The sequence below is a fragment of the Microchirus variegatus genome, assembly GCF_963457635.1.
Source record: "Microchirus variegatus genome assembly, chromosome: 19".
In the NCBI taxonomy this organism is placed as follows: domain Eukaryota; kingdom Metazoa; phylum Chordata; class Actinopteri; order Pleuronectiformes; family Soleidae; genus Microchirus; species Microchirus variegatus.
The window spans coordinates 6,039,837-6,067,571 of record NC_139820.1 but is presented as its reverse complement, the minus strand read 5'-3'; the positions used below and the strand labels follow the sequence as shown (position 1 = coordinate 6,067,571).

The window sequence follows — 27,735 nt, the reverse complement described above, 5'->3', positions numbered from 1 at the left end:
ATTAGTTGACTTTTAATCTCAACACTTGTGGCGCTTTTCCACTACATAGTACCGCCTCACCTCAGCACGGCTTGACTACACGATTTGGTTGGTTTTCCATTTCGTACCTCCTCAACGTGGGCTGAGTCATCACTGCACGGCTGCATGAAACTGCCTGGACTTCACAAACACAAACGAGTGACTCGTGACTTGTAAAGCAGTTGTTTTCGATCATACTGAATCATTAGAATCGGTTGATTTGTTAAAAGATTTGTTCAGCATGACCGGAGCTAACTTGCTAACTCTGTTAAATATTGAGATTTTACACATTTCCATGCTAAATGTTCAAGGTTAACACACATTTTGAGGATTTTTACGTCTTTTCAACTGATCTACAGTTCGGCATTGTTCGGTTTGATTCTTTTGCCGGACATCTCGCTCACGACTCTTCCAGCGACGACACTCTCTGACCAATCAGTGGCCGGCAGTCGGACAACGAAACGCACAGTATTGGCTCACATCGCAGTTACAAAAAGAAAAAGTACCAGATACTAACGCTAGTGGAAAAGCAAAATAACAGTGCTGTGCCGAAGCGAGGCGAGTGGTGCTGGGACCATGTAGTGGAAAAGTGACTTTGAACCTGGCTTCATTCACTGCTCAGATTTCTGGTCTGGAAATGAAATTTTGGAAATTTCCAATTGTCTCCTTGACGTAAAAGTATCAACAATCAACGTTGATGATGTAAAACTAAATATATTAAATCAAATCTAACAGTCTGAGGATACATTCTTATAACGTACATGTTTATAGGATCTCGTTTAAGTTATTCAGGCTTATAAGGCGTTAGAATGTTTAAGGACAGTTTGTGCTTATAAAGATAACAGGCTTTTCCACTCATTCTCCTCCTTGTGCGAGTCCTCTTGTTGCCAGCCTCTAGATTTGCCCTGCGGGTCTTTGCTGCCCTGCAGGCTCTTGGCGTGACGCGACGTCCAGTCTCTCTCGAAAGCAGCTCTGACGTGATCCAGGATCGTCGCTTCCCTGTTCGCGGCAGCGTCCTTCACCTGGACCACCAGGCCAACGCCGGCGTTAAAGGCAAAGTCGGTGCCGACCCAGTCATGGTTCCCTGTGGATCAAAACATTTATTTTAACAGGTATAGGAACAAAAAAAATCAGTTCCTTCTTGAGCCCGCAGGGGGTTCTGCTGCTCTAGATGGTTCCCATTTCTACAGACTTCATGCTCGGCTTAACTAACTGTCACTAGGTTCATATTTACTGGGCAGATTCAAGAGTGGAATGAGTCTAAAGAGAGCTTTTTGTTTGTTTGGCTGCTCCCAATTTTCCGTCTTTTTTCCACATTGTTGATTTTATAGACTCTCGCCACAGATGCTCTTATCGACACACATTTACACACAAATACAATATTACCTACCTATGTAGACAGCATTGTCGGTCACCATGTACTTGTTGTGGTTGAGTCCGAGTTGAAGATCGTCCTTTTGCTCTCGGTGAGTAAAGAACTTCTGCGAGGGGAATCGTTTGAAAGACAAAAGAATGATGAGAAAAGTATGATTTTTATACAAAATAATCGTTTTGCCCTTTCGTCAAAGAAGCAGAAAAACTGTTTTCAGCTGTGCTAACATCATTGCACAAGGGTTTTCTAATCATCCAATAGCCTTCTAACGCAATTAGCAAACACAACGTACCATTACAACACTGGATTTTTGCAGCTAGAATAGTCGTTTACCACATTAGCAATGTATAGAGTGTATTTCTGATTCATTTAATGTTATATCCATTGAAAGAAAAGTGCTTTTCTTTCAAAAATAAGGACATTTCTAAGTGACTGCGAACTTTTGAACGGTAGTGTTAAACTCACATACCACCTCCAGGGAACAGTTGCGCAGGTGCATGCAGAGGGACTTGAGGGACGTGACAAAGTTAAAGGTGAGGGGGTGAGTCTTCTTCCAGAAGCCGATCAGCAGACGGACTCGGACTCGCCGCAGCACCACGGCCTCTCTGATGACCTCGTCGAGGGGTGACCAGTACCTGCACGAACAGTCAATAAAAGTGCGTGCAAACTCAAATTTTGGTGCATATTACTTGTTTCTTCGATCAAAAGATGAGCTGGAAACCATAAAATGGTCAGAACAATTGTTATGACCCAGCTCTTTAGAGGGAACAAGGTGTGAGTTTGTGCCAAAAAAAAAACAACAAAAAAGGAGCAGTGAACGCTGTTCAAACCAAACAAATTCAAAGAATGAGCTAAACTACCTTAGAAATCAATGAAACAACCCCAAAAAAGAACCCTGTCTAAGTCAACTCTATTCAGTGAGAAATGCACAAACTTTCTGAAGCACCCAATAAATATTGTCTTAGTCCTACAGGCTTTTTGACACCGGGCCTGTGTACCTTGTGACTGATGTTCCGCGGAAACTCCTGTGCACCAGGGGAAGGTAGTCCGTCACAGATATGAAGATGAATGTCTTTGCACTCTGGATGACTTGATAAATTGCATCAATATCTCTGGTGCGATCTTTCGGGCAGAAGAGTTCAGGCGAGGTCTGAGGAAAAGCGTATATATATATATATCACACGGAGAAGTTTGCACCTGAAATAATAAAAGTAACACAAAAATCGAGAAAAAAACAACAACAACAAAGTCCAGACCAGGCATTAAAATGTGATTTACATGGATGTCGATGCCCAGTTCTCCCGAAAGCGGTTTAACATTCTGACGAAGGGCAAAACAACGAGGCACATTTATCACGACGAGAATGAGTCACGCACACAAGAGCAGCGCTGGAAGTTGCCAGCATCCAGCGCTGCTCCATTAACTCTTATAGAATAATAAATTCCCCACATGTAACTGGCGAGCATCATGTCGCTGAGAGGGTCACAGGATTCATTACTGTCAAATTAGGCTAAAGTATTTGGATATTCAGACCCGAGACGTTCCTCAGCGTGATATTAACATGATTAATTACCCATGGTTATTAGCAGGGTGAGGTAAATTTAATAAAGACGTACACCCTGTAGACTTGTGTAAAGCCAGGAAATTGCTTTTAGAAGAATATAAACCACTTATATAGATTATGTGTGTGCATTTTTTGGGGTATTGATGATTGATGATTTGGGTTGCATGGTTCCTCACAGACACGTAGGCCGTGGCGTGGGTCGCGTTGAGCTGCAGCTCCAGGGGGTCGTGTCTCCCGTAGAGGGCCTTAACTCTCTTTGACCAGATGGAGGGGATGTAGTCTCTGTCATGGAGCTGCCAGTAAAATGAAAAGACTCGGTGGAGGTCCAAAGCCAGGCAGCTGCAGTTATACACCACCAAGCCCAGTTCCTTCCTCTGTGTGTGGGGGGGTCAGAAAGAAAGTTATTTTGCTGTAACACACTGTGAAAAGGGTTTAGCATAGAGTTTAATGGGAGCTAATTTGATGCCGATACAGTAGCATACTGAGCGAGAACTTGATGATCTCATAGTCATTTTAAGATGAGATTAGATTAGATTAGGGTTAACTTTTTCTCTGAGAGGAAATAATGTAATAGCTGCTCTGTCGGTGGCGCAGCGGTGCTTTGAGCTACATGCTAACATCGGCATAATAACAAACTGATGTTTTGCTCAAGTAGCATTTGCCAAATACATTAGTAATAGGAAGTCCGGCTCTTTTCAAAGATTTGGTTCTTTTGGCTCGGGTCCCATACGGCCCTTCACTTAGAGCCTTCTATTTTAGCCGAATTTAGCAATTAGCTTCACTATGCCCAGACAGCAAAGGAGTCATGTTTGGGCTGTTTATTTCTTATTTTTGCGAGAACAATATTTGTCTTTGAAATGACTCAGCACAAATGTGTTGTTAACAGCTTCACACGTTTATAAATGGTCTAAAATGACCAAAATGTGTCAGACTTCTATCGGTATCGATAGATACTGGATTTTGTGATATCGGTATCAGTATCGGGCACATAAAAGTGGTATCGTCATCCTCACTATCATCACTAGAGTTAACAACATACAGTTTTCTGAGAGAAGTGGAAGGCAGGGTCAAATGGCAGAAAAACTGCTGCCAACTAGTGGTCGGAGGTTTAACTACAACTACAGCAGCAGAAAAATTTTGTATCGAGTATTGATATTTTCTTACAAACCTACTTATGTCCTGATTTTAACCTGATTACATTTCCAGCAGGTACTAATGTCTCACCAAAGACAATGTCTTTTCACACCAGGTGTAAAGTGACCTTTTGTGTCTGTTCTCTCATGTCTGCCTGTCATTTGAGTCTGTGAATATATGTGTATACACTATAGGTGTGTGTGTGTGTGTGTGTGTGTGTGTGTGTGTGTGTGTGCGTGTGTGTGTGTGTGTGTGTGTAATTACACTCCACAGTAGTTCCACCTCCAGCAGGCGCTCAAGCATGAAAAAGTGCCAGGTAATCATTTCTGGTTCCTTCTCCACTGTGAATTACATGCTAAATGCAAAGTGAAATGTTACTCGTCTCTCGGACAGCGATCTTAAATCATCCCTGATGCCCATTGAGAGCTGCTGGAATAAGTAAATATAGAAAGGCACAGGTGTATATAGAGGTTATTATTTATTTAAATGTGCTGAGATGAACTGCAGCCTCGTCACTGATATTTTCGCGCACACTCATGCTTGTTGACGTTACCTTGGAGAGCGACCTCCAGTCCATATGAGCGCTCCCCACGTAAACGTGCTTCCGATCCACGATCATGAACGACGACTGGAGTCCTCCTCGGGCAATAGCTGTCATATTAATGAAATGAACCTCTGCACCTATGGGCGAGGGGGAGGAAGAAGGATATGGACAGAATTGTGGAAATATGCCAGGTGGCCTTGCACTGTCGAAACAGGGAAAAGTGAGCCTGCGAAAGTAAAGCCTCTGACGGAAAACCAGCAAGGTAGAATCACATATTATTCATTGTATTTTGACCTTGATTGTGCAGTTTGGCTGACACGATGCTTTTGTGATGCTGTGGAGCTGCGGGATGGAAACTACAGTGAGGTTACATAACTTTTCTTTGCTGTATGGAATACGTATATAATTGTTCACATAAAACAATGGGAAAACTTTTTCTGAAAGTTGAGAAGTTGCAAGTCAAATCCAATGTGGTTATTATTTGTCACCAGAGAGGAGAGTAGGGAAAACGCCTGTACATAGTCTACAGCTGTTGGACAACAACTCAAATAAATATGTTTTAAACTGTTCAAATTTCATATTTAACCTAAAATCTGGTGTTCATGTAGTACAACTAAAGTGTTTTTGTTAATACACTATTTTAACATGCAGTTTTGTAAATAACAGCCAGATATTGAAAGTTATTCTGGAAAAATGGGCAAAAGCACTTAGTTACAGGACATTTTCAGGCCCTTTTATGGTTAAAATAAGCTAAAACTATAGTGCTTTTAGAAAAAAATTAAAGTTTAAATTGTAAATACACTATTTTAACTTTAAAATGCATATTATTTCTTAATAACTGGCAGATATTGAACATTATTCAGGCCCTATAATGGTTAAAATAAGCAAAAACTACAGTGTTTTTATAAAAAGAAAAAGTTGAAATTGTTACTACACTATTTTCACATGCAGTAAATTGTAAATAACTGCCAGATATTGAAATTTATTTTGTAAAAATGGGCAAAAGCACTTTTTTTCACATTTTCAGGCCCTTTGATGGTTAAAATAAGCAAAAAAACGGCATTTTGAGGCTTATAGGTGTTAAAAGGATGAGAGATATCGTCCAGTAAAACTAGACGGCAAGTCAGGGGGGTATAAATCTTTCTTCTGCTTTGCTACTTTGACATAAAATCTTGCTAACTCATCTTCGACCGCTGCTTTAGCCTCCACATGAGGGTCCATTCACTCTCACACATCGTTTTAGAGTGTCCAATTTGCCTAATCTGCCCAAACCTGCATGTTTTAAGGCAGTGGACAACCAAAAAACAACTCCACGGTCTTCTTTCTGCAAGAGTGCTCAGAGCGGCCCAGCATAATATCTGCTTTTATTAAATAAAAAATAAATATGACAGCCACTCACCATGTGCTGTCAAGGTCTTCAGCTCAGCAGAGTTAGTCAGGCTGCTGGAAATCTTTAGTTTAACCCCACGAGACTTCAGGCCGAGCAGTTGCTGGAACAAAAGCTGACCCTGAGGAAGAGAGCGGTGTTCTGTATTCATGGAGCCAGGCGTCTGAGCTCGTGTTTGCACACGTCTTTGAAAAAGGCCAATTCTCATATCTCAGCAGGACCGACCTCATTAACGGACTACACAGAGATTTACTTAAAAAATAATTGCTTTCCTTCTCACGTGGGGGACACCTGGGAAATGCACTTGCGTGTGTTCGGGTACCGTACCTGTTTGGCGGCGCTTGACGTCGTTTCCAAGTCCCACACAGGTGACACCACCTCGACCGAGTGCTTCGCCTGCTCCAAGAGGGTGCGAAAGCCTTCAGAGAGAGGGAGGCGAGGTCGTTCATGGCCGGGGAGATGGAGGTCATCTGGGATGTTCTCCACGAGCGCGATGCTGAAAGTTACACATTTGTGTTGAACTGTAACACTGAAACAACTGGTGCGTTTACTCTATGTTGATGTATGCTATCTCCAAAAGCTGGTTTTACTGTTGCGTTGATGACTCTGAACCACTTATTCAAGGTTCATAAATGCCATAAAATGGAAGTAAATTATGAGTTTTGTTGGGGATGATCAACCCGAGGAGGTACTTCTCCATACTTTAATAAGCCACTGTGTCATACCGACAGTTCCTGCTGCAGTTTTCCTCTGTGATTCCGTCCTCGTCGTCCCACCAGAGGTCCACGGAGGAGAAGATCAATGCCACCAGCACGGCAAAGCAGCAGAGAAGGGCGAAGATGGCAATGCACTTCTGCTGGGTCTACACATACACACACAGAGAAAAAGAGAGAGAGACACTATTCTTTTTTTTATTTCACTCTTTTTTTCATTCGAGTATGTTCCAGAGATGGCTAATTAGCAGCTTCACAGACATAAAGCGCTGCAGGTTAGCGAAGACACGCATTGCAGTCGCTCGCTGTTTTTTCCGAGGGGCTGGAGCCAATCCCTGCTCACATGGGGTGAAAGGAGAGAGGGGTACATCCATCAGGGGCAAAGACAGACAGGAGCAGTAAAATAAGAGCATAATAACCTACACTACCAATCAAAAGTTTAGGGTCACTTAGAAATGTCCTTATTTTTGAAGGAAAGGCACTTTTTTTTCAATTAATACAACATTAAATCAATCACTCTATACATTGTTAATGTGGTAAACGACTATTCTAGCTGCAAATGTCTGGTTTTTAATGGAATATGTACATGTACAGGTGCATAGAGGCCCATTTCCAGCAACAATCTCTCCAGTGTTCTAATGGTACATTGTGTTTGCTAATAGTGTTAGAAGGCTATTGGATGATTAGAAAACTCTTGTGCAATGTTAGCACAGCTGAAAACAGTTTTGCCTTTGAATAAAAATCATTATTTCTAATCTTGTCAATGCCTTGACTATATTTTCTTTTGGGGTCACCTATCCAAAAAATTGTATAGGTGACCCCAAACTTTTGAAGGGTAGTGTATAAACAACAACCTTTGTTTTACATTTCTTTTTACAAAACAAATGAAGAACAAGCGCAAATTCCTTGAGAAAAATAAGTGCAATTGCAACAATATTATACCCAAATGGACCATTTACACATGTGCATAACAACATACAGATCACAGTGGATCTACAAACGCACAAAACTGAATCACAAATTCATTCTGTGGGCCGGATTGGACCCTCCGGTGGGCCGGTTCTGGCCTGCGGGCTGTTTGTTTGTCACCGTCGGTTTAGAATGTGTCGTCTGTATGTTTTTTGGACTGTGGAAGGTAGCACATGCAAACGCCGCAAACGCCGATCACTGTGGAAATGACGACGTTCTCGATGTCTTGTTTTGTCCACAAACCAAAATGATTCAGTTTGAACGATTTCTTCGTTATGTGGAGCAAAGAAACGAAGAGAACTTACACATTTAAGAAGCTGAAACAATCAGAAATCTTGTTTTAATGAAGAAAAAAGCAGATTAATCGATGATCAAAATAGTTGACGACTGATTTAGTCACCGATTGATCATTGTTTCAGCTCTACATCAGTCCTTAAGTGCTAACGCCTTCGGTCAATGTCATCGATTGAGGATGAGGATTCAATGCAACCACATTGGAAATGTTTGATTTGACATCCAGGCTGCTGAGGAAGTTTAAAAAAACAACAACAACAAATATTTTTGCCACAGAGCAGACGACAAGCCAACTGAAACGCTCCCCGGCACATACCGACTATATCAACTATATCAAGCTCAGACTATAAGCAATATTGGAACGCTTCATGGTTTATGCGTTTCTTTGTTGCTGAAGCAAATCCTGGGCTGAAAGAGATTTTATGACCTCTGTGCCAGGAGGAATGCACCCAGTATACTTATACATGTACACATATATATGACAAGCAATATTAAAGGGTATATGTGCCGTATATTGTATCAGGGGTGGCCTGACAGTTGTGTGTGTGGTCAGAGGTTATGAAGCAGCAGCAGCAGCCTTGATTTCCACTGTTTTAAAAAGTGCAGTTATTGCACTTTTGTTTTGCCTATGACTGCAGATTTTTTTCCCTCTGCCTTGCTCTGTTTGTCGCTTTTGTTAGCCGTCAACATCACATTAAGTATGCGCTTTTTTTTCTTCGGTCGTCTGATCAATCAAACACATTGCAGAGGGTTGTGGTGTGGTGTAGGGGTAATCAGCAGGGAGGGATGCACTCCCAACAAAAGAAATGTGTTGAGCACGATATTGAATTGAAGGATGCTTGTTGTCTCCGCCCCCCCCACCCTGACTCCTCTCCTCGCTGTCTGTCTCAGGCAATGAGGCTGAAAGAGCGGTGCCAGCTCGATGCACCGTACACCCCTCTCTGCTGTCCGCCGAGAGCTGTGAGCTCTTCATTACATTTAGCCAGAATCAAGAACCCAAGCGCCCGCGCTCGACTCCAGCAACGCGAACCTAGCCTTGAGGAAATTAAGCCTCAGCAAAAGACTGACAGAGTGAGACGGCAAGTGATGCAGAATGAGACAACATTTTTCCTTCACCCCAAACGCCACAGTAATAAGACGTTTTTTTTGGGCACGTTCGATTATTAGAGGCAATTTGCAGGTTTTTCTTTCTTTATGCACACTTTCTTTCTTCTTTTACTTCTGGCTGCAAAAAGATCCCACCAAATGATGTCTCTTGCAGAAATTAAAAACACTCATTTGCTTGCGCTTTAAAAACAATATGATATGTTCCTTCTCACACTTCCTTTCCTTCTTCTCCTGTCTCTCTTTTATCAAACGTTGGAGGTAAAACAGGTATTTTGTTGTAATGTTGTTTTCTTTGTTGTTTCACATCTCTACAGAAAGCTAGATAATAGATAATGGAGACAGAAAATAACTTTAAGTTGAAGGGAATTAATTTAAAGCTTAATTTACATCAGTGGAGTACAAAACAATCCCCCCTATACAAAGTGAGAATAACGATCAGGTGCAGTTGTACCTTCACGGGCTCCTGCTGTGCAGTCGGTCCCGCCATGAGAGCGGCAAACTTCCTCCTGACAGATGGGGAAGCGGGCGGCCGCTCAGTCGCTCCTCTCCATCACCTGTGCGCGCCTCTGTCCTCCTCCTCCTCCACGGCAAACCTCTGCGATGCCTTCACTCTCCGACGCCGTCTTCATCTCCATCCCGAGTCCCTGGCGTGGCTGCGTTTGTGGGGCGGGGGGGGGGGGGTTCTTCTCAGTGGAGGCAGAGATGGAGATAGACCGAACCCTCTTCTTCAAATGGCCAATACAGAGCTGGAGCACGGAGCCCCAGCAGCTCATCCCCTCCTCCTCCTCCTCCCTCTTGCCTCAGTATCTCCCTCTTTTATCTGTTTTTTTTTTTAACAAAACTCATCTTGCAGAAAGCAGCTGGTTTTTGTTCTTAAGGTGAAGCCATGTGATCGTATATATGTCTGAAAGTGTTCTCAACTCATTAGAGCGGATGTATCTGCTCTCTCTCACACACACACACAGGTTTAAGCAGCTATTCTTCTCAGGACACTGCACTAAATCATAAAAAAACATTAACCATAATCAGTTAATGTCCGCGTTTAACCTTAATCTAACCACAATCTCAAATCTCAGGTCCACAGAAATGACGGACATGCCTCATTCAGACAAGGTTCTGGTCTCCACTGGTCCTGACAAGATCAGTGTTTCACACACACATACACAATCATACAAATCATTTAGCTGTAAGTCAGCAGTACTGTCTGCTTCCATTCCTACAGTTTAAATCATGATAGTAAATGTGCTTTTTTAGTAATGCAGCTACTAATGCTGTGTTTCACTTACACCGCACACTGTTACGGCTTTAAACGTAAAGCTCTGCCTCAAGTGCATTAAAGGGCCTCGGTGGCATTAAAGTGAAAATATGCCAATATCTTCCTTTCAACGCTTGCGCACAGAAAGAATATAACGTCGCCGTAGAGCAGAAAACAACATATGCTGCTGACTCCAGGCAAGCTGCCGCTCTGTGTATGAGTCCAGTTGAATGGGTGGTGGTGGAGGAGGTGAGGGGGGGGTTTCTGTAAATTAAACTTGTATGCGACTCTCGATGGTATTAAAAGAAAAGAAAAAAACAATGACTGCAATAGTGTTACAAGAAGTTTAGAGACGCTATTTTTAGCCGCACTAATGACGTTCACATTTGTGGATCTGCAGTCAGTGAAATATTACATCAAAATCTTCAGAAAGTTTAAATATAGGCACGAGGACTGAAGACCACTCGTCCGTGTTTAATAACCAGCCTGCAGAGAATAAACACCTGGAGTTTTCCCACGAAGAACTGAAGACGCCTATGGAATGAGAGATGAGACGACTTCATATTAACGCAAGCATTTACAGTTTAGATCTAATCTTATATCTATCATATATACACATATATATATGTACATACATACATACACATATATATATATATATATATATGTATATATGTATATATACACATACATATATGTATGTGTATATATATATTAGCCGGCTTCCTGAATGCTAGGGAGATCGCCGTAAAAACCACACACATTCACGTGCAGCTTCGCAGCTTTCAGAATCCGTCGGAATTTTTCCGATAGCACAAACCGTTGCGTAACTGCGATGACGCAAAGTGCGCTTGTGCAAACGCGTCGTTAAAGGGTAATTTGGCAATAATTTTATGATCAAATACTAACCAAACAAATAAACATTGGCCAACCGATGCTGCACATCCATGATGACTTGACTGACTTGATAGCCCCCTGGTGGCCAGCTTCAGTATAGGTAATAAATCCGGTTATTATGATACAGGGGCTAAACCTCAAAATTGATCATTCTATCATTTTAGGTCATTGAAATCACACTGCTGTGCTGTATATGTCTGTTCAATTGTTCGTTTCCCACCTAACGTTGCTTTAGTTGATGCTATAACATGATGAGAGTGATTTGTGATCGCTCAGTGACAGTCAGGTGTATCAGGAGACACCAAAACCTGCTGACTCCATCACATGTCACCGGTGCGAGTTGACAGTCGGAAGTGGAAACATGTCACTCCGGAAAATCTCTGGAGATGTACTGTGGGTTACAGGATGAGAGAGTGATAAATGGAGCAGCGTCAGTAGAACTTTGCTCTGTAGTTCATTATGAAACTCGACGAAACTCAGTGTGAGATGCAGGACAGATGCGGTGTAACAAAGTCAGAGCAGTGAAACCTGCTGTGTCTGTCAGGGGACGCTGCCCTCTGAATGTCACCCAGGGGGAAATTACCCAAAGCTGGAAGCTAACTTGTTCAAACTGTAGGCGCTAGTATGGAGTTAATTAAGTTTGGAGTTATTTAAATGCCTTTTGTATCCTTATAAGGACAGAAATGTGGTATTGTGGACAATTGACGTTATTTAAAACCTACATTTTATTAGATAAAGGGTACCGTGGACACTTGATGCTTTGATATCTTTGATTTTGGCTAAGTTTACGTTTGCCACTACAGCGAAAAACCATGAACCACGGCATGAAAATTGTCAGCTTTTTGCAAAAATCTGCGATCTGTGCATTTTTGCAGACCACGCTGCATGCGTGCAGATGCAGAGGAGAGGAATTCAGAGGTCACGGCAACTGATCACAGTTCATCTTCTCAATGACCTCCTGACTGTGCAGGGCATCATCATCATCATCATCATCAACACAGGGGACCAATTATAAACTATCTTCACATTATGAAGCACAACGACACTTATGCTCCACACACAAATAAAACTAATCATGAGACAAAAATGCGGTGGCGAATGACTTTTCATGTTCGATTAGGTGTAGAAACATCACAAAAACTGCAATATCAGCCTAATCGAGCCCAGTTTGAACCTGCATAGATGCGTTTCCTCCGTCCTGGCGCACAATCATCATTCAACATGACATTTAGTCACTATATAAGTATGACTGATGCTGTTTTCTCCTCCCATTCAAACACACCTCTCTCTATGTGTCACTGTGAAGGGCGCTACGATGGAGGGCGTTCACACTCATTCATGAACAGGATGTAATTTCTTTTTCTCCTGAGCGATGGCTGACTGGGGACATGAGACAGCCGGGGCTATGTGCCAAAGCAAGTTTGGACGATGTAGTCGTGGAAACGTGATCCTCTTAAGTTGTTTCATTCGGAAAAAACCCTCATTAGCAGAGCAGAACCACCACCACCACCAGGGCAGCCTCAAAAACCAATAGGCCACGTGAGTAAAAGAGAAAGCAGCAGCCAACCAAGGCATTAGTGCAGAGTGAAATGGCATCAAATCTTTCAGAAAAATGATACACACAGTCCACTGCAGTATAGCTGTAGTCATTTACGACCGTTGTCGCTTTAGCCAATTCATCATCACGCTTGTTAACTAAAAGATCCAATCATCCAATGACCTGACAGTAACTCAGTCACACCTGCAGAACCAAGCATCAGAATCGGGGAGAAACCACACTGAGCTGGTCTGAGCATTTGAAAAACTGCTGATCGACTGGAATTTAGACACAAAAAACTGCAGTAAAGTTTCACAGAGAATGGTCCGAAAAAGAGAAAATTCAGTCATTCTCTGGACCAAAATTTCTTGTTTACAATGTTATCATGGCTATCATATGGTGTTTTAATTCCTCTATGTGCAAAGTGGAATAAAGATTATTGTTGGATGGAGCCACGTCTTTTGCTTCTTGGTACAAATCAACCCTTATTTGGGTATTTTTTTTTATTATTTGCAGCTAGAATAGTTGTTTAGCACATTAACAATGTATAGAGTGTATTTCTGATTCATTTAATATTATATTCATTCAAAAATAAGGACATTTCTAAGTGGCCCCAAACTTTTGATCGGGAGTGTCCTTTCCCTGGCTTTAACATCTCCAGGGTGGTGTTGCCAGAACTTTACTGTTGACGAATTTGCAGATTTTCCTTACTCTACCACCCTCAAGTCACATAACTATGACCAATATTTTGCAAAAGAATAACTACAACACGTCGATTTGGTGAGGAACTGTGTTAAAATGCAGGATAACGTTTCCCGGAGTTGAAGGCGTAGCCGTGTTTGCCTCGCGCACACAGACGCAGGCACGTCCTCGCGGAGTTGTGAGACTTTTGCTTGAAAAATAAATGAGGGGAAAAAAAAATCATAAATATATAATCAAGCAAACCGAGTTCCTAGTGTGTGTCTTTGGTTTTGTATTAGTGCATGTCTGGGAGCGAGGGTGTGGCAGCAAGTCAAGGAAAGCGATAATCAATTCTCATTTGAGGCGACCGAGCTCAGTCGCACACTTTTCCAGCAGCGTGCTGAGGCTGATGCACCACAGGCAATCCTCTTCTGGGCTCACACAGCCTGCTATATTCCATATACTGACATAATTGTCTGGTACATTAGTTAAATACACGTTGGATAAACTCAAAGGTGCTAAAACGTGAGATAATCAAGTAAAGTGTTGACCCTTTCCCCAAGTTTCAACTCCAAAAAGAAGAGAGTTGGACAGTTGACAGTTGGCTCACCTGTTCCAGCTTCTCTTTGCGGCGCAGGAAGATGGACGCCGAGTAGACCTGCTGTTGGACAGCACTGTAGCTGCTTCTTTTCCTCGGGGACACACCGGCCAGCGTTGAGGGGGCATCCTCTTGCCCCATCGACCTCGGATCACCTAACAGTTCCATCTGCAACCTGTGCGCTGCTGCTGCTGCTGGTGCGTCTTCCTTCTTTTCGATTCTTCTGCACAGCTGAAATCGGCCACTGTTGCCGTCTCTGTGCAGTCTGGACTGACTGTTTGTGGCCACAGCATCCTGTCACACTTGTTGGGGAGGGTGTGTGCATATATTTGAGTTTCCCAGGCTGCATGGGAGGAGCAGTCAATTCTTCAGGACAGGGGGGGCGGTGGTGCAACAGGAGCCGCTGCTCGGGACAAGATGGAGAAAGGCGCAGACTAAATCAGATTGAGGAAAGAGTGAGAAGATTGTCAGACACACCAACTCTACATCAAACACATACAAGTGCACGGAATCCAATTTCATCCACTCGCACTTCACATAAGGAATACTGATATGCGGTGGCTCTGCAGTACTGTAACTTCACCTCAGAGAACCTCTCCCAAAGGTCGAGAAAGCTGCCATATGTCTGCTATAAAACACACACACTCATGCACGTACACACACAATACTATCAAGGTGACTGGAGATTGTTACAGGGAACATAAAAAAGGTGATGTTGTAAGAAAAAATTGACTTTACTCCAATAGGAAACACTGATCCCCATGTGGCCACTGTCAGAATGATATACTGTCAGTCGTCCTTTACATTCATTAAGGTAGATGCTGCACTGCATTATAAGATAGGAAACTAATAACACTTTTAAAGAGACGATTCAACACCTTGGAGACGTGCCACCAATGTACTGTAGATGGAATCTATAATGATAAATACACTGCGTGATAGATAATGGATTTTTTAATTTGTTCAAATAAGAAAAAAGAAGTGCCTGAATGATCTAAATCATGTGTTTTACTGTAAATGGACTGGTCTGTATTTTGGTGTTGGCTGGAAGAAAAGCTACAGGCAACATCTTTATCTTAGCATTTAGACTGATAAATCAAGTCTGACTGGCAGCATCACAGGTCCATGGTGGTTGCCTGGCGACCTGACAGTGCCCACAAATACCCAAAGGTCACTCACTCAGAAGAAACTGGACATCTTGGACGATAAGAAATCTCCAAGTGCATTTGCTGCTGACTCAGGGACCTTTGGGTAACAACAGATGCCCTCACACATTATGTTCTCCACAAATCATAAAACACTTATACTAACAAGAAGGTAAAAGGTACTTAAAAAAGGAGAGAGCCAGTAGTCCAGGTGCAAGTAACTCAAACGTTTATTTAAAGTCGTTTTCACAAGAGAGGATAACAGAACGCTGGATCAGGGTCGGACCAAAAGCAGGCCTATATTTCTCAGCATGGCTCCAAAAGAGGCCCGTCCCAGCTTTTGATGTCCACAGAAGCACCTGTGGAACAAGCAGAATGGGCTGACCCACAAAGCACACAGGAATAGGGATATCTCACACAGCACTCTGGCACATACAGTAACAGTGTGTAAAGGTGTAGCCCAGTTATCCCTGTATTGAATCAGGGAAGGGCCCTGAGTTCTTAGTAATTTATTATTAAGTGTCTCTTACCAAATTAACTTAATCAGGCTTGATTTCCTTTAGTTAATTGTTATGTACTCACTGTATGCCCAGAAATGTAAGTCTAAACTTACTTAACCCCTTTAAGCACACTTTAAAATAACGATATAGCATCTCAAAATAACGACATAACATCTCAATATTTTGATGTAGTATGTCAAAAAAAATGACAGCATCTCAATATAATGACTTAGTATTTCAATATATTGACTTGGTATGTCAAAATAATGACTTAGTATCTCGAAAACAATGACATAGCATCTCATAATAATGACTTAGTATCTCAATATATTGACTTAGTATGTCAAAATAATGACATACCATCTCAAAATAATGATTTAGTATCTCAATATATTGACTTAGTATGTCAAAATAATGACATAGCATCTCAATATATTGACATAGTATCTAAAAAATAATGACAGTATCTCCATATTTTGACTTAGTATGTCAAAAATAATGACATACCATCTCAAAATAATTATTAAGTATCTCAATATATTGACTTAGTATGCCAAAATAATGACATAGCATCTCAATATGTTGATTTACCATGTCAAAATAATGACAGCGTCTCAAAATAATGACTTAGTATCTCAAAATAATGACTTAGTATCTCAAAATAATGACATACTATCTAAAATAATGACTTGGTATCTCAATACATTGACTTAGTATGTCAAAATAATGACATAGCATCTCGAAATAATGACTTGGTATCTCAATATATTGACTTGGTATCTCAAGATAATGACATAACATCACAAAATAATGACTTAGTATCTCAATACATTGACTTAGTATCTCAAAATATCACTCAAAGAGCAATAAATAAAACTTCGGTACCTCAATCTGCAGCTTTAACCCATCTCTCAGCAGGTAGATGTCCAGGTGATGACGCACTTCTCTGCAGCCTCTGAAGTTACCGTCAATGTCCGGTGAAGATCAAGGTGTGGAAAAGTAATCCAAAACCACGTATTATCCAAGAGCCCCCGAGCGCTATCGTGTTAGCTCTAGCACAGTCTTTAAAAAAATCTTCATCGTTTCCGTGTCGAAAACAAATGTAAGCCGTCAACGTGAGCCGAGCTAGCCACACAGTGGTCCATTCACTTTGCTTACGAATGCTAACGAATAAACCTGGTAGGCTAACAAGCTAATATACATACGTGAAGTTCAACAAACATGTGAAACACAACAGGACAGTCTTCGGATTAAAATATATCCAGCTGCTCACAGAAAACAATATAGGAAAAGTATTTTGGTAAAGATTGTCGATGTAGATAATCTTAAAACACCAACTACACACTTGTTTGTATCAATAATTCACAGACTTTTTTTTTTGTTCGCGTCTTTGCTAGTCAAGCTCCTCAAGCTCCTCAATCTCACTCCCGCTCTCACTTCCTCTTTCGGACCGCCCCCTCTCTTCTGATCCACCAATGAATGACCTTCACCCCAAATGACACTTCCTGCTACTGTAATGAACTCTTCAAAATAAAACAACATACATTTATTTATTTATTACACTATGCCACTATTTTACTGTTAAATTTAATGCAATTTTCAACATTATTTATGATAAAGTTTTTTAAACTATATTTAATATGAACCTATTTAACAATATTTTCAACCAGGTTACAAATAGCATACAAAATAAGTATGCACATTTTTATTATATTTAGTGTTTTTAATGAAAACGATATAATGCACATAAATCTGCATTAGATGCAATATATGAATGTGAATTTAGCATTTAGCAGATTTATTGTGCAGGCATTTATGTTTGCTACACACCAGAGCAGGGGCTTCTTGACAGGGTAGATTCACACACACATATATATATATATATATATATATATATTGCTTTAATAGTATAATTTAGTGTGTTGGTGCTACTGTGAAAATTCTGTTGTCTGCCACTGTCACTATCTGTCACAGCGGATGTGAAACTTTGCTGATGGAGTATTTTTTCCTCTTCCTGGTGTTCTAATGTGGGTGTCTCACATCACCCAGACATGTCTCTACAACGCCGGAGACATAACCGTATTCTACAGTCTCTACTCGTCGGACTAATGAGGAGGTGCAGAATATATAAAAATGCCCCTCCAGTATCCTCCGTGCATACCGGCCACATCATCATATATCTTACTCACCCCGAGACCTGGAATTATACTGCCTAGCACACGATGTTGTGCATCACCTGGCCAATATTATACATTCATATTCATTTTTAATATGTCTACATAAGGGGAATGCACATATCATTTTAGTCAGAAAAGGGCTAGATCCATATCTCGGAGGTAAACAACTGATATTTTATTTATATGCAATAAACTCCAGCAATTTTGAGTGTGGGGGGTAACGAAGCTACCAAGGGACGGACGTGAACTTAATAAAGAATAAGTGCTAACAATTCACATGAACTGTTCCCAACGAGGTGGACACCCTCAGGAGCGGGATGTGTACCAGCAACATAAATGTTGCTCACAGGGGAGGAAAAAGCCTGACACAGCGCTGAGGATTAAGAAAGTGGAGCAGAATATCTGGAGACGTACTATTAGCGGAGCAGTGTGGCCTCTAAAAAGCCAATCTGCCATGTGTACTTGCTGTGAGTGAGAGCGAGGCCACACAGGGAGGACGGTGGTGGAGCGCTGATGGATGACAAGTCTGTGAAGGTGAAGAAGGGAGAACTTGACGGTATCAACTTTTTATTCAAGCGCAGACTAATCAGGTTTGATCTCCCGTCCGATCTGATGTTTGTCTCGGCTGTGTTTAAAGGTCAAGTTTGTAACAGTGAGGAGAGTTTATTGGCAGGGTTTGAATATAATAATGACTAATCACTTTAATGTACTTATGTGGCTCCCATAGATTTGGAATTACAGCAGAGTATTAGGGCCAAACTTAAGATCTATTTTTTTTTAATATAAAGTCCAATAACTTTAGAGAATAAAGTCTTAATCTTTCAAGTATAAAGTCATAACCTTTCGAGAATAAAGTCGTAATCTTTTGAGAATAAAGTCGCAATCTTTCAATAATAAAGTCATAAAAGTCGTAATATTATGAAAATAAAGTCGTAATCTTTCGTGTGTAGTTGTAGTCTTTCTAGAATAAAGTCGTAATCTTTTGAGAATAATGTAATATTATGAAAATAAAGTTGTAATCTTTCGTGTGTAGTCGTAATCTTTCTAGAATAAAGTCGCAATCTTTCGAGAATAAAGTCGTAATCGTTAGAAAATAAGGTCGTAATCTTTCGAGAATAAAGTCGTAATCTTTCGAGAATAAAGTCGTAATCTTTCGAGAATAAATTCGTAATATTTCAAGAATAAAGTCGTAATATTATGAAAATAAAGTCGTTATCTTTTGAGAATAAAGTTGAAATCTTTCGAGAATAAAGTCGTAATCTTTAGAGAAGTTGTAATCTTTCAAGAATAAAGTCATAATATTATGAGAATAAAGTCATTATATTATGAGAATAAAGTTGTAATCTTTTGAGAATAAAGTTTTGATATTATGAGATTAAAGTTTTATGAAGTAGCATAAAAATACGCTAACATTTAAAACAATTTTTTATCAAAACTGTTGTACGTCAAATAAAAAGGGTAACAAATAAAGATTATCATGCGTTTTATTGGAAATGAGACACAGGTATTGTGAGGTCAACAGTGAACCTAACATCATTACAAAGTAATAACGAAAAAAAAACAAAAAAAAAAACTTCATACAAAACAAACACACTTCTCCAAATCCTTGTACAGACTTAAAAGAGAACGTAAAACGCAGTTCTTCGTCTCTATTAAAGTTGTTTTGGCTAAAATGACTTCAACAGTTTCTGATCAGATTACATTCATGTGTAAACACTGGTATGAGGCGCGACATTTGGGGGGAGTCATAACACCGTGCTTCCTACCATTGCATCGCTATAGTGGTTAAATGCAGCTGCAGGACTTAAAAGGAAGCCTCTGTCTACGCTGGTTCAAACACAAGTCAACTGACAAACCGTTCATCGACACACAGTTGGCTTTAAACCCTGTTTTGTTTTTGGTTGAGGTCAAAAAATGGGGTCGGAAAAAAAGGGAGCATCACAGGGGAGAACGTCGTGTCCTGGTCCCTCAGAGACGAGTGTCAACATCGTATATTTCCACCTTTGTAATGTGCAAAGTTTCACCTGTGCCTCCATCTCCTATATACGCTGTGGCATCCCATAATGATTGTTTGATCCAGGGCACTTGTGACAAAATACATTTTGGAAGCTACATTTGATTTCACAGGGTCTATCTCTGATACACTGGTTTTCAAATGACGTCACCAAAAGGGGAACAAAGGCATGAATGGGAGTTTTTTTTTTTTTTTTTTTTTTTTAATTAAGCTATAATAAACATTTACTGTACATAGCCAGTTCTTTTCCCCATTAAAAAAAAAGCACATGGCTTTTTCTGGAGGAAAATCATTACTGAGCTCAGTTTGGGGATTGCAACTGCAGCAGGCCAACAATATATATATATTTATATATATTTATAAATAATTCTATGGCAAGATAAATAAGAAAAACAAAAAAACACATATACATCTCTGATATATCCTTTTGACACAATTGCACATTTCAGGTTTGGGCCTTTATATTAGTCTTAGGACTGTGATTTGTATGTCAATATTTGAAGTTCTGTGTGTAAACTGCAATAGTTTTATCTTTTTTGTAAGAGTTGGACATAATTCATTTTTAATTATTAACTCCCCGTCATCATTCACATCTACGGAAGAGGATTAGGGCCATGTGTAAAAGAAAAAATGAAAAGGAAAACAATTAATAAAACAGCATGAATTCTGAGATTAAAGAAAATCATAATTGAGATTGAAGAAAGTCAGAATTCTGAGATTAAACTGATTTTTTTTCTCCTTAGAATTATGACTTTCTTTAACATCAGAATTAGAGATTTTCTTTAACATCAGAACTATGACTTTAATCTCAGAATTTGTGCTTTATTTTATTTTTTGTTTCTTTAAAACATTTTTTACCAGAAAAAAAGTCAGAATTCTAAATTAGTCCTAATTTCTCTGAGATTAAAGAAAGTCCAAATTATGACTTTTTTAATCTCAGATTATGACTTTCTTTAATCTCAGAATTCACGCTGTTTTATTTATTTTTTTCTTTCAATTTTTTTTTAACCAGAAAAATGTCAGATTTCTGAGATTAAAGTTTGAATTTCTCTGAGATTAAAGAAAGTCGAAATTTGGATTTTTTCATCGGAAATTCTAATTTTCTTTAATCTCAGATTATGACTTTCTTTAATCTCAGAATTCACACTGTTTCATGTTTCTTTTTTTTTTTTACCAGAAAAAAATCATATTTCTGAGATTAAAGAAAGTCAGAATTCTGACTTTTTTCTCGGAATTCTGATTTTCTTTAATCTCAGATTATGACTTTCTTTAATCTCAGAATTCACGCTGCTTTATTTATTTTTATTTTTCCTTTTTTTTTACCAGAATAAAAGTCAGATTTCTGAGATAAAAAAAAAGTCAGAATTCTGACTTAATATTTTTTTCTTTCTTACTATTTTTCATTTTTTTTACACGTGGCCCTTATCTTCCATACTCATCTGTTCATCTCTCAAATGGATAATCAGGATGAGCTGAAGCATAAAACAAAACAAAAAAAACAGATGCGTTACTGTGTGTTATGTCAAAGCTTCTTCATAAACTCACCAATTAACACTGTCATGTTTGAATATGTCGTTTCAGATCAGAGTGTGGACTTCACACACGATTCAGTTTCACTGACAAACACAAGCACAGAGTCAGTCTTTACCACAGCATAGGCACCACCTCCCTTCATCTCCACCTAAATCAAATACTAAAAACCTCATATCAAGGTCTGCTCCCAGGGCTTCAGGGTAAGTCTTAAATAAATAAAGGATTGCATTTGTGATTTATGTCCGCACCGTGTGTCAGTTGTTAGTTCTGGAGCCGTGTTTTAGCCCAGAGTCTCGCTCTGCCTGACCTGACACTGCACAGGGTTCAGAGGTCACTACTCCCTCAGGTCTGGAGGCCGAGAAGGTGCGGGTGGAGGCGTCGGAGACTAAAGCTGCCGGCTCCCGAGTCCCGGGACTGAGCTTATGGTCAGCCAGAGGACTGGTGATGCCCAGGATGGACAGGGCATCCAAGGTGCCGTCCGGATCCACCATTGTGTCGATCACTAGAAGGAAAAATTAAAGAGGTATGAGCATGTTTGAACTTCACTTGATGGAAAAACGCTTCCTCATTGGTTAAGACCATAGACTGGGTACAAAAATGGACTTCTGATAGTGAAAATTTAGTCTGAATCACCAGTTTCAGGTCTTCTTCAATAGAAGATGATGCACATTTTGCAAATTTCATTTGATGGAAAATATAGGCTGGGTACAGGGACTTCTGAGGCTTCACAATCAGAAGCCTATGTCCAGTCTATGGTCAGAGCTTTGTAATTTGAGAAGCCTCAAAGGAAAGGTCAGATACCTAGCAGTTGTCGTTCCACTCTCTTCAGGTCTTGGAGAACGGTTGAAATCTCCTGTCAAAATAAAACAGCGCAGGCCGCGCTCTGGTGTGATTATGTAAGTGAGCGTTCATAACACAAATAAATGAGCGTGATTCAGCTGCTGCGGGAATAAGTTTGGAGCCGTTCTTTATGATCGAGGTACGATTTATGGCGCTGTCACTGGGAGAGGCAACAATTTGTGTGACTCTGACTTTTTACACCCCACGAGTCTTTTCTCTTTGTCAAAGTATCCATATCTGCGTCGCTCTGCTGTCCAAAAAAGTGTCTTGGATTTTGATCCCCAGACAGCCATATAATACCGCAAGCACTCACTGTGATTGCTTCAGTAAGTAATCAGATATTAACCGCTTTGTCGGAAAGGATATTATTCTGTTTCTATGCAAATAAATCCGCTAAGTACTTCTGATATATTAAGTTGTCTTTTTGAATGAATTTACGCCAAAATAAAGGGAAAAAAGAATAACCTTCCGGGACCCAAATAATTAAAATGCATCACAATAAACGTGCATGGTTGTGTAGATATGTTGAGATTTAGTATTATTATTTAATAAGCCTCCACTAACATAACCGTATTGATTATTTTTGTCAATACCTCTACAGTTAAAGGTGCATTATGTAATAAATCTAAAGCAACTGGCCATAAAATCCTCCTAATATGTCACAGAGACTCAGTAATAATGTTCATATAAAAACTGAACTCACCAACAACAACAGTACAGACAAAATATTTGCATTAAAAAAAATCTTTTGCAGACTGCAAATCATGTTTTGGCATGTGGCGCCACCTACCGCCATCTACCAATCATTGCAGTCAGTAGAGTCTCAGCTGCCGAGCAACCACGGGTTGCCAGTTACGTCAGTAAACAAAACCTAAAAGGCCTCGGTATTTTGAATTTGAATGTAGTAACATAGTTTTTGGCCACATTCTTACATATGGCACCTTTAACTCGGAAAAAAAGCACCAGAGCTTATGCTAGCTTGCTAAATCCAACAAGTGATGGCAGAATAGGTGCAAACAGGTATTTGTCGCAAACAGTTTTTTTAAGGAAAGCTATTGCCAAGAAAGAGGCTAGCGATCCAAGGTAAAGTCGGTGGCCTCATAGGACTCATAAATGTGACGTTACTATCCGTCTAGTCCGGTGTGGACAAAAGGTAGGCTAACCCTGACCCATGCCTCAAGTGTGTATTTAAGTATTGATATCCTGTGTACTTCATAAGCCTGTAACATATAAAAACAGCCAGGGTAAGAACTTCAAAGTAGACACGTTCCTCACCTTGTTGGAGGTCTTGAGTAGTAAGGAGTCGTGCTCCGCCTGTAGTTTGATCTCAATCTCTTCCCATTTCCGTTCTCTATCCTTGAAGAGGATCCTAGATGCCAGGCAGTTGCCAAAATAGATGAAAGTGAAAAGATATGACATGATTTTTTTTTAAATTAATAATAGCTCCCAATGTTTGACTGTTGCTCTTGGTCTCTGACTTTAAAAAAATATGATTTCATTCAGGCAGCGTATGTGCAGCGAGTGTCAAAAAGGCCTTTGAGTTGTTAGTCTCTGAGGCATAATAGGCTATGAAGCCGCTTGTCAGAGAAAACCTTTGTGATGTGCCACTCAGACTGCTAGTTGGCCTAGTTCCAACATGAAACAAAAACACCGAATTTTTTAAACGATAATACAGTGCATTCCTTTCATTTGGCAACTCTGCGTATCATTGCGTTACAACGGCGGCGACGCATCGCGAGGCTCACCTGATTTTGGAGGCTGTCTTGTCAACAGACTGACGTATCCTGGCCGACAGTTGAGTCACAGACGCCAACAGTAAACTGTCTAACACCGCCTGAGGGATGATATGAAGAAACAATGCAGTTTATGTTATATTACAGAGAAACTAGAGAACCTACTACTAATTTTATTCAACTGATATCCATAATTATTAAAATATTACTTCAGATATTCATGCTCATCCAATCAGAGCCACTAGTTTTGAGGTGAGAAGTGACACTAATAGTTGGAACAAAGGTACATAGAAAGCTCCCTCTAGTGGCTCTCTGTAGTATAGTCCCTTTAGCTACTGTACTACACAACTGTACAGCTGACATCTTGAACCATGACTGTACACATACTACTACACGACTGTAACCCATGGTCCAAATACTCAGTGATGCATTTCTGTCTCTATATTTTAATGCTGTTTTTATTACACAAGGTTCTGTTTACATCCCTAATCTGTTTCATTATTTCACATATAGCACAGAGCACACAGATCAAATATCTAAAAATCCATACTCTATTACAACCTTATGCAGATATATATTAGTATGGATCATTGCTGCGTAGAGAAGTGCGGACTCACATCTTCTCTGTTCCACGTCTGGCGGCGGATGGAGCGGGAGCCGCGCCCACCGTGGGAACCTTGGGGCCGGAGCTCCACCGAGCGCCCGTTCGATCCCCGGTTGCCGCCGTCCTCCGTGGACGGACCGCCCGGATAATCGAACACAGTCTCCTCCAACTGAAACACAATTCAAACCATCAAATATGAAAGCCGTGTCCTTGGTGAACAGCAGATGTTTCCTGTTCGTGTGCGGAAAATACCAAAACTCCAGGATCGGTGGCCGCAGGGCTGACTGAGTCGATCTCTCCTGCCACATCGTGAATTTCCCTGGCGAGCATGGCGAGGTCTTTGGCAAGGTCTTGACTGATCCTAAAGAACAAAACAGTCATGATATAAAAAACGCTCTCAAACAATGTAAAAGTAGCAGAGGCGGTGTATGTAATAGCATTATTATGACTTGTGTGTACCTGGCTATTTCCTCACTGTGTGCCGTCCAGTCCCTCATATACTCGTCCTGTTCCCTGGAGTGCTGCTGCTTCAGGGACGTCAGGCCGCCAGGATGAGGAGTTGCCGGAGCGGACCCTCCGAGCTGGGCAACTCGGGTGGACAGAAACGGCGGCGCGTGGCTCTGCTTGGACATGTGTCGGTTAGAGCCATACTCGTCCTCCGAGGTGGAAGCATAGTCCACAGGGACACGGCGCCATCGAGTTCCCGCTAAAGGAAACAGAGGGGGTAGATTTGAGATGGTTAGCATTACTTACAGAGGAGTTTGGACAATGAATGAAAAGTACAGTACTTACACGCAGGTGTGACATGTCCATATGTGGCGCTGCCTTTACTCTTGTCAGGCAGCTTGGAGGCGCTGTTCGCTCTGGCTCTTTGTCCAGACACTGAAGCTGCGCTGGATCCTCTCAGGCCTTGTCTGATAGCAAAATCTCCCGCCACACTCCGGGCACCCAGACCTCTGCTCCTTGTCACAGTTGCCTCCGAGTCACTCTGCGCTGACGGGGAGCCGACCCTCGGCCTCCTCGGCTGTGCCAAGGCCTCTATCCTGGACATTCCCCTTCTTGCCATCCCAGTCCTGGATGTGGAACTCGCCGTGGAGGCCTCCGATGCTACCGACATCCTGTCGAGATCAGCAGGTTCTGTGTCCGATGACTCCCCCATACGGGCTCGTCTCAGCAGGGACGCCCTGGTGGGCCTGGGCTTGGGGGCAATGGCAGTTTTACTGGTTGAAGAAGGGGCTGGAGCCTGGGTGATCTTAGCTCGACTTGACTTTGTGCTTGCGCCCACCATTTGGGCTCTGGTGTGTGAGCTTCTAGAGCCCTGTGTGGAGGTGGGCTGTGAGTCTGAAAGGAGTGAGTTGGAGTTGATGTCGTCATCAGTGAGATCCAGAGAAGTCCACGGGCGGCTGGCTGGTGGAGGAAGAGAAGATCTGGTCTTGGACTTTCTGTCCTGGGTCTCTCTAGCCCCAGTCGGCCCCTTGTTGGACGAGCACAGTACTGTCTTCTCCTTGTGGTGTCCTGCGAGGTTCCTGCGCCTCTGGACAACTCTCCTGGCGCCGTCAGCCTGACTTACTGTACTTGTTGTGTCCACGTCTGACTCGGGTGACAGTGATCCTTCGATGGACTGACTGGGTGGATCGCCTTGATCTGAAACTGTGCTCTCTAAGAAGGCTGCCACAGCCTCAGAGTCCTTCTGCAGCGTGACACAGTCAATGCCAGCCTCCCTACTCTGACTTCTGCTGCCCATCAAGCCATCGATACGCGGTATTAGCTCGATGGGCACGTTGGCGCTTGGCTTTTCCACAGTAAAACTCTCCTGCCTCAACAACGGTTTCCCACCGCTTTCCTTAACCTTCTCGTCTTCCTTTTTCCTCCTCCGTGCCTCCTCCATTCTCCTCTCTCCATTGGTCAGCGGACGAGGGGGAAGCTTGTTCAGCACACCTGACTGACTCGATCTCCCACCACTGTCCTGTGACTTAGCTGGTGAGGAGCGATTTGGGCTCCCACCATGACTGCTCATACCTCCTGCACCATGTCCATGCCTCTCCTTCCCCCTCACCATCTTCTCATCCTTGCTCTCTTTCTCCTGCGGCTCAGTGTCCTGTTTCTCCCCCATGTCTGCTCGCAGGCCCGAGCCCGGAGTCCTCCTTCCTAGGCTGAGCTCCTCACCAGGCAGCTGAGGTAAGGTTCTCCTCTTACGCTCTATGTAGCCTGAGGAGGCTGAGTGTCTGGACTCACTTATTTCAGCTGAAATAGGAGACAATTGATTGTGAGTAAAGAGAGTCCTTAGATAAATGCATTAGATATCAGTGGTTTGTGAGTAGAGGAGATGGCAACTGGCAGAAAAGGATGTACTGATTCTCCTTCTACCACATCTTCTTATCTTCACAATCCTGTGTGAATGTGTTCACTTCAAAACGACAGTATGTTAACAAGTGTACCTTAGACAGTTTGGCAATAGTACACTATGTGAAGACATTTTAACGCGGGACTTAATTAATTTGACATCATGTCATAGAGGCAACTATGTGAATAGATAACACAGCAATTTATCTACAGTGTGCTTACATAAACACTTCAGTCTAATGGTCTTATGAGTAAGAATGTAGTGAGAAATGTCAGTGAGTATAATTGAACAAGGGTGCATTTGATCTCCTCACCTTGCTTTGAATCCACACTATATTATGGAACTATAAATACATTAAAAAGTGACTCAATTTGGACTTGAGAACGATTTATACTACTACTACTACTAATAATAATATTTGTATAGCACTTTCTTAAAGGTGCCACATGTAAGAATGTGGCCAAAAACGGTTACTACATTCAAATTCAAAATACCGAGGTCTTTTAGGTTTCATTTTCTGACGTAACTGGCAACCCGTGGTTGCTCGGCAGCTGAGGCTCTACTGACTGCAATGATTGGTAGACGGCGGTAGGTGGCGCCACATGCCAAAACATGATTTCAAAACATAAACATGATTGCAAAATATTTTGAATGCAAATATTTTGTCTGTACTGTTGTTGTTGGTGAGTTCAGTTTGTTATATGAACATTATTCCTGAGTCTCTGTGACATATTAGGAGGATTTTATGGCCCGTTGCTTTAGATTTATCAAGCCG

General features: G+C 41.4%; 2 protein-coding genes across 2 annotated transcripts in view; both read right to left on the bottom strand.

Moving 5' to 3' along the window:
• Positions 1-848: 848 nt before the first annotated feature.
• On the bottom strand, positions 849-9,589 carry pld5 (phospholipase D family member 5; the record flags this gene model as incomplete). Its single annotated transcript, XM_083905992.1, has 10 exons — positions 849-1,102; positions 1,409-1,499; positions 1,860-2,025; positions 2,389-2,540; positions 3,131-3,328; positions 4,642-4,769; positions 6,032-6,140; positions 6,347-6,515; positions 6,745-6,881; positions 9,554-9,589. 10 exons carry the CDS (start codon positions 9,587-9,589, stop codon positions 849-851), a joined length of 1,440 nt encoding a protein of 479 aa, XP_083762118.1.
• Positions 9,590-18,308: 8,719 nt separating this feature from the next.
• Positions 18,309-27,735, bottom strand: part of LOC310940655 (centrosomal protein of 170 kDa-like) — a gene marked incomplete at both ends in the record, with an annotated part of 12,314 nt that continues 2,887 nt past the window's right edge. The window contains 10 exon segments of the mRNA XM_083905644.1: positions 18,309-18,418; positions 21,747-21,941; positions 22,241-22,292; positions 23,555-23,648; positions 24,025-24,113; positions 24,630-24,785; positions 24,869-24,977; positions 25,076-25,322; positions 25,409-26,860; positions 27,003-27,006. Coding sequence (XP_083761770.1) covers positions 18,309-18,418; positions 21,747-21,941; positions 22,241-22,292; positions 23,555-23,648; positions 24,025-24,113; positions 24,630-24,785; positions 24,869-24,977; positions 25,076-25,322; positions 25,409-26,860; positions 27,003-27,006 — 2,508 coding nt within the window.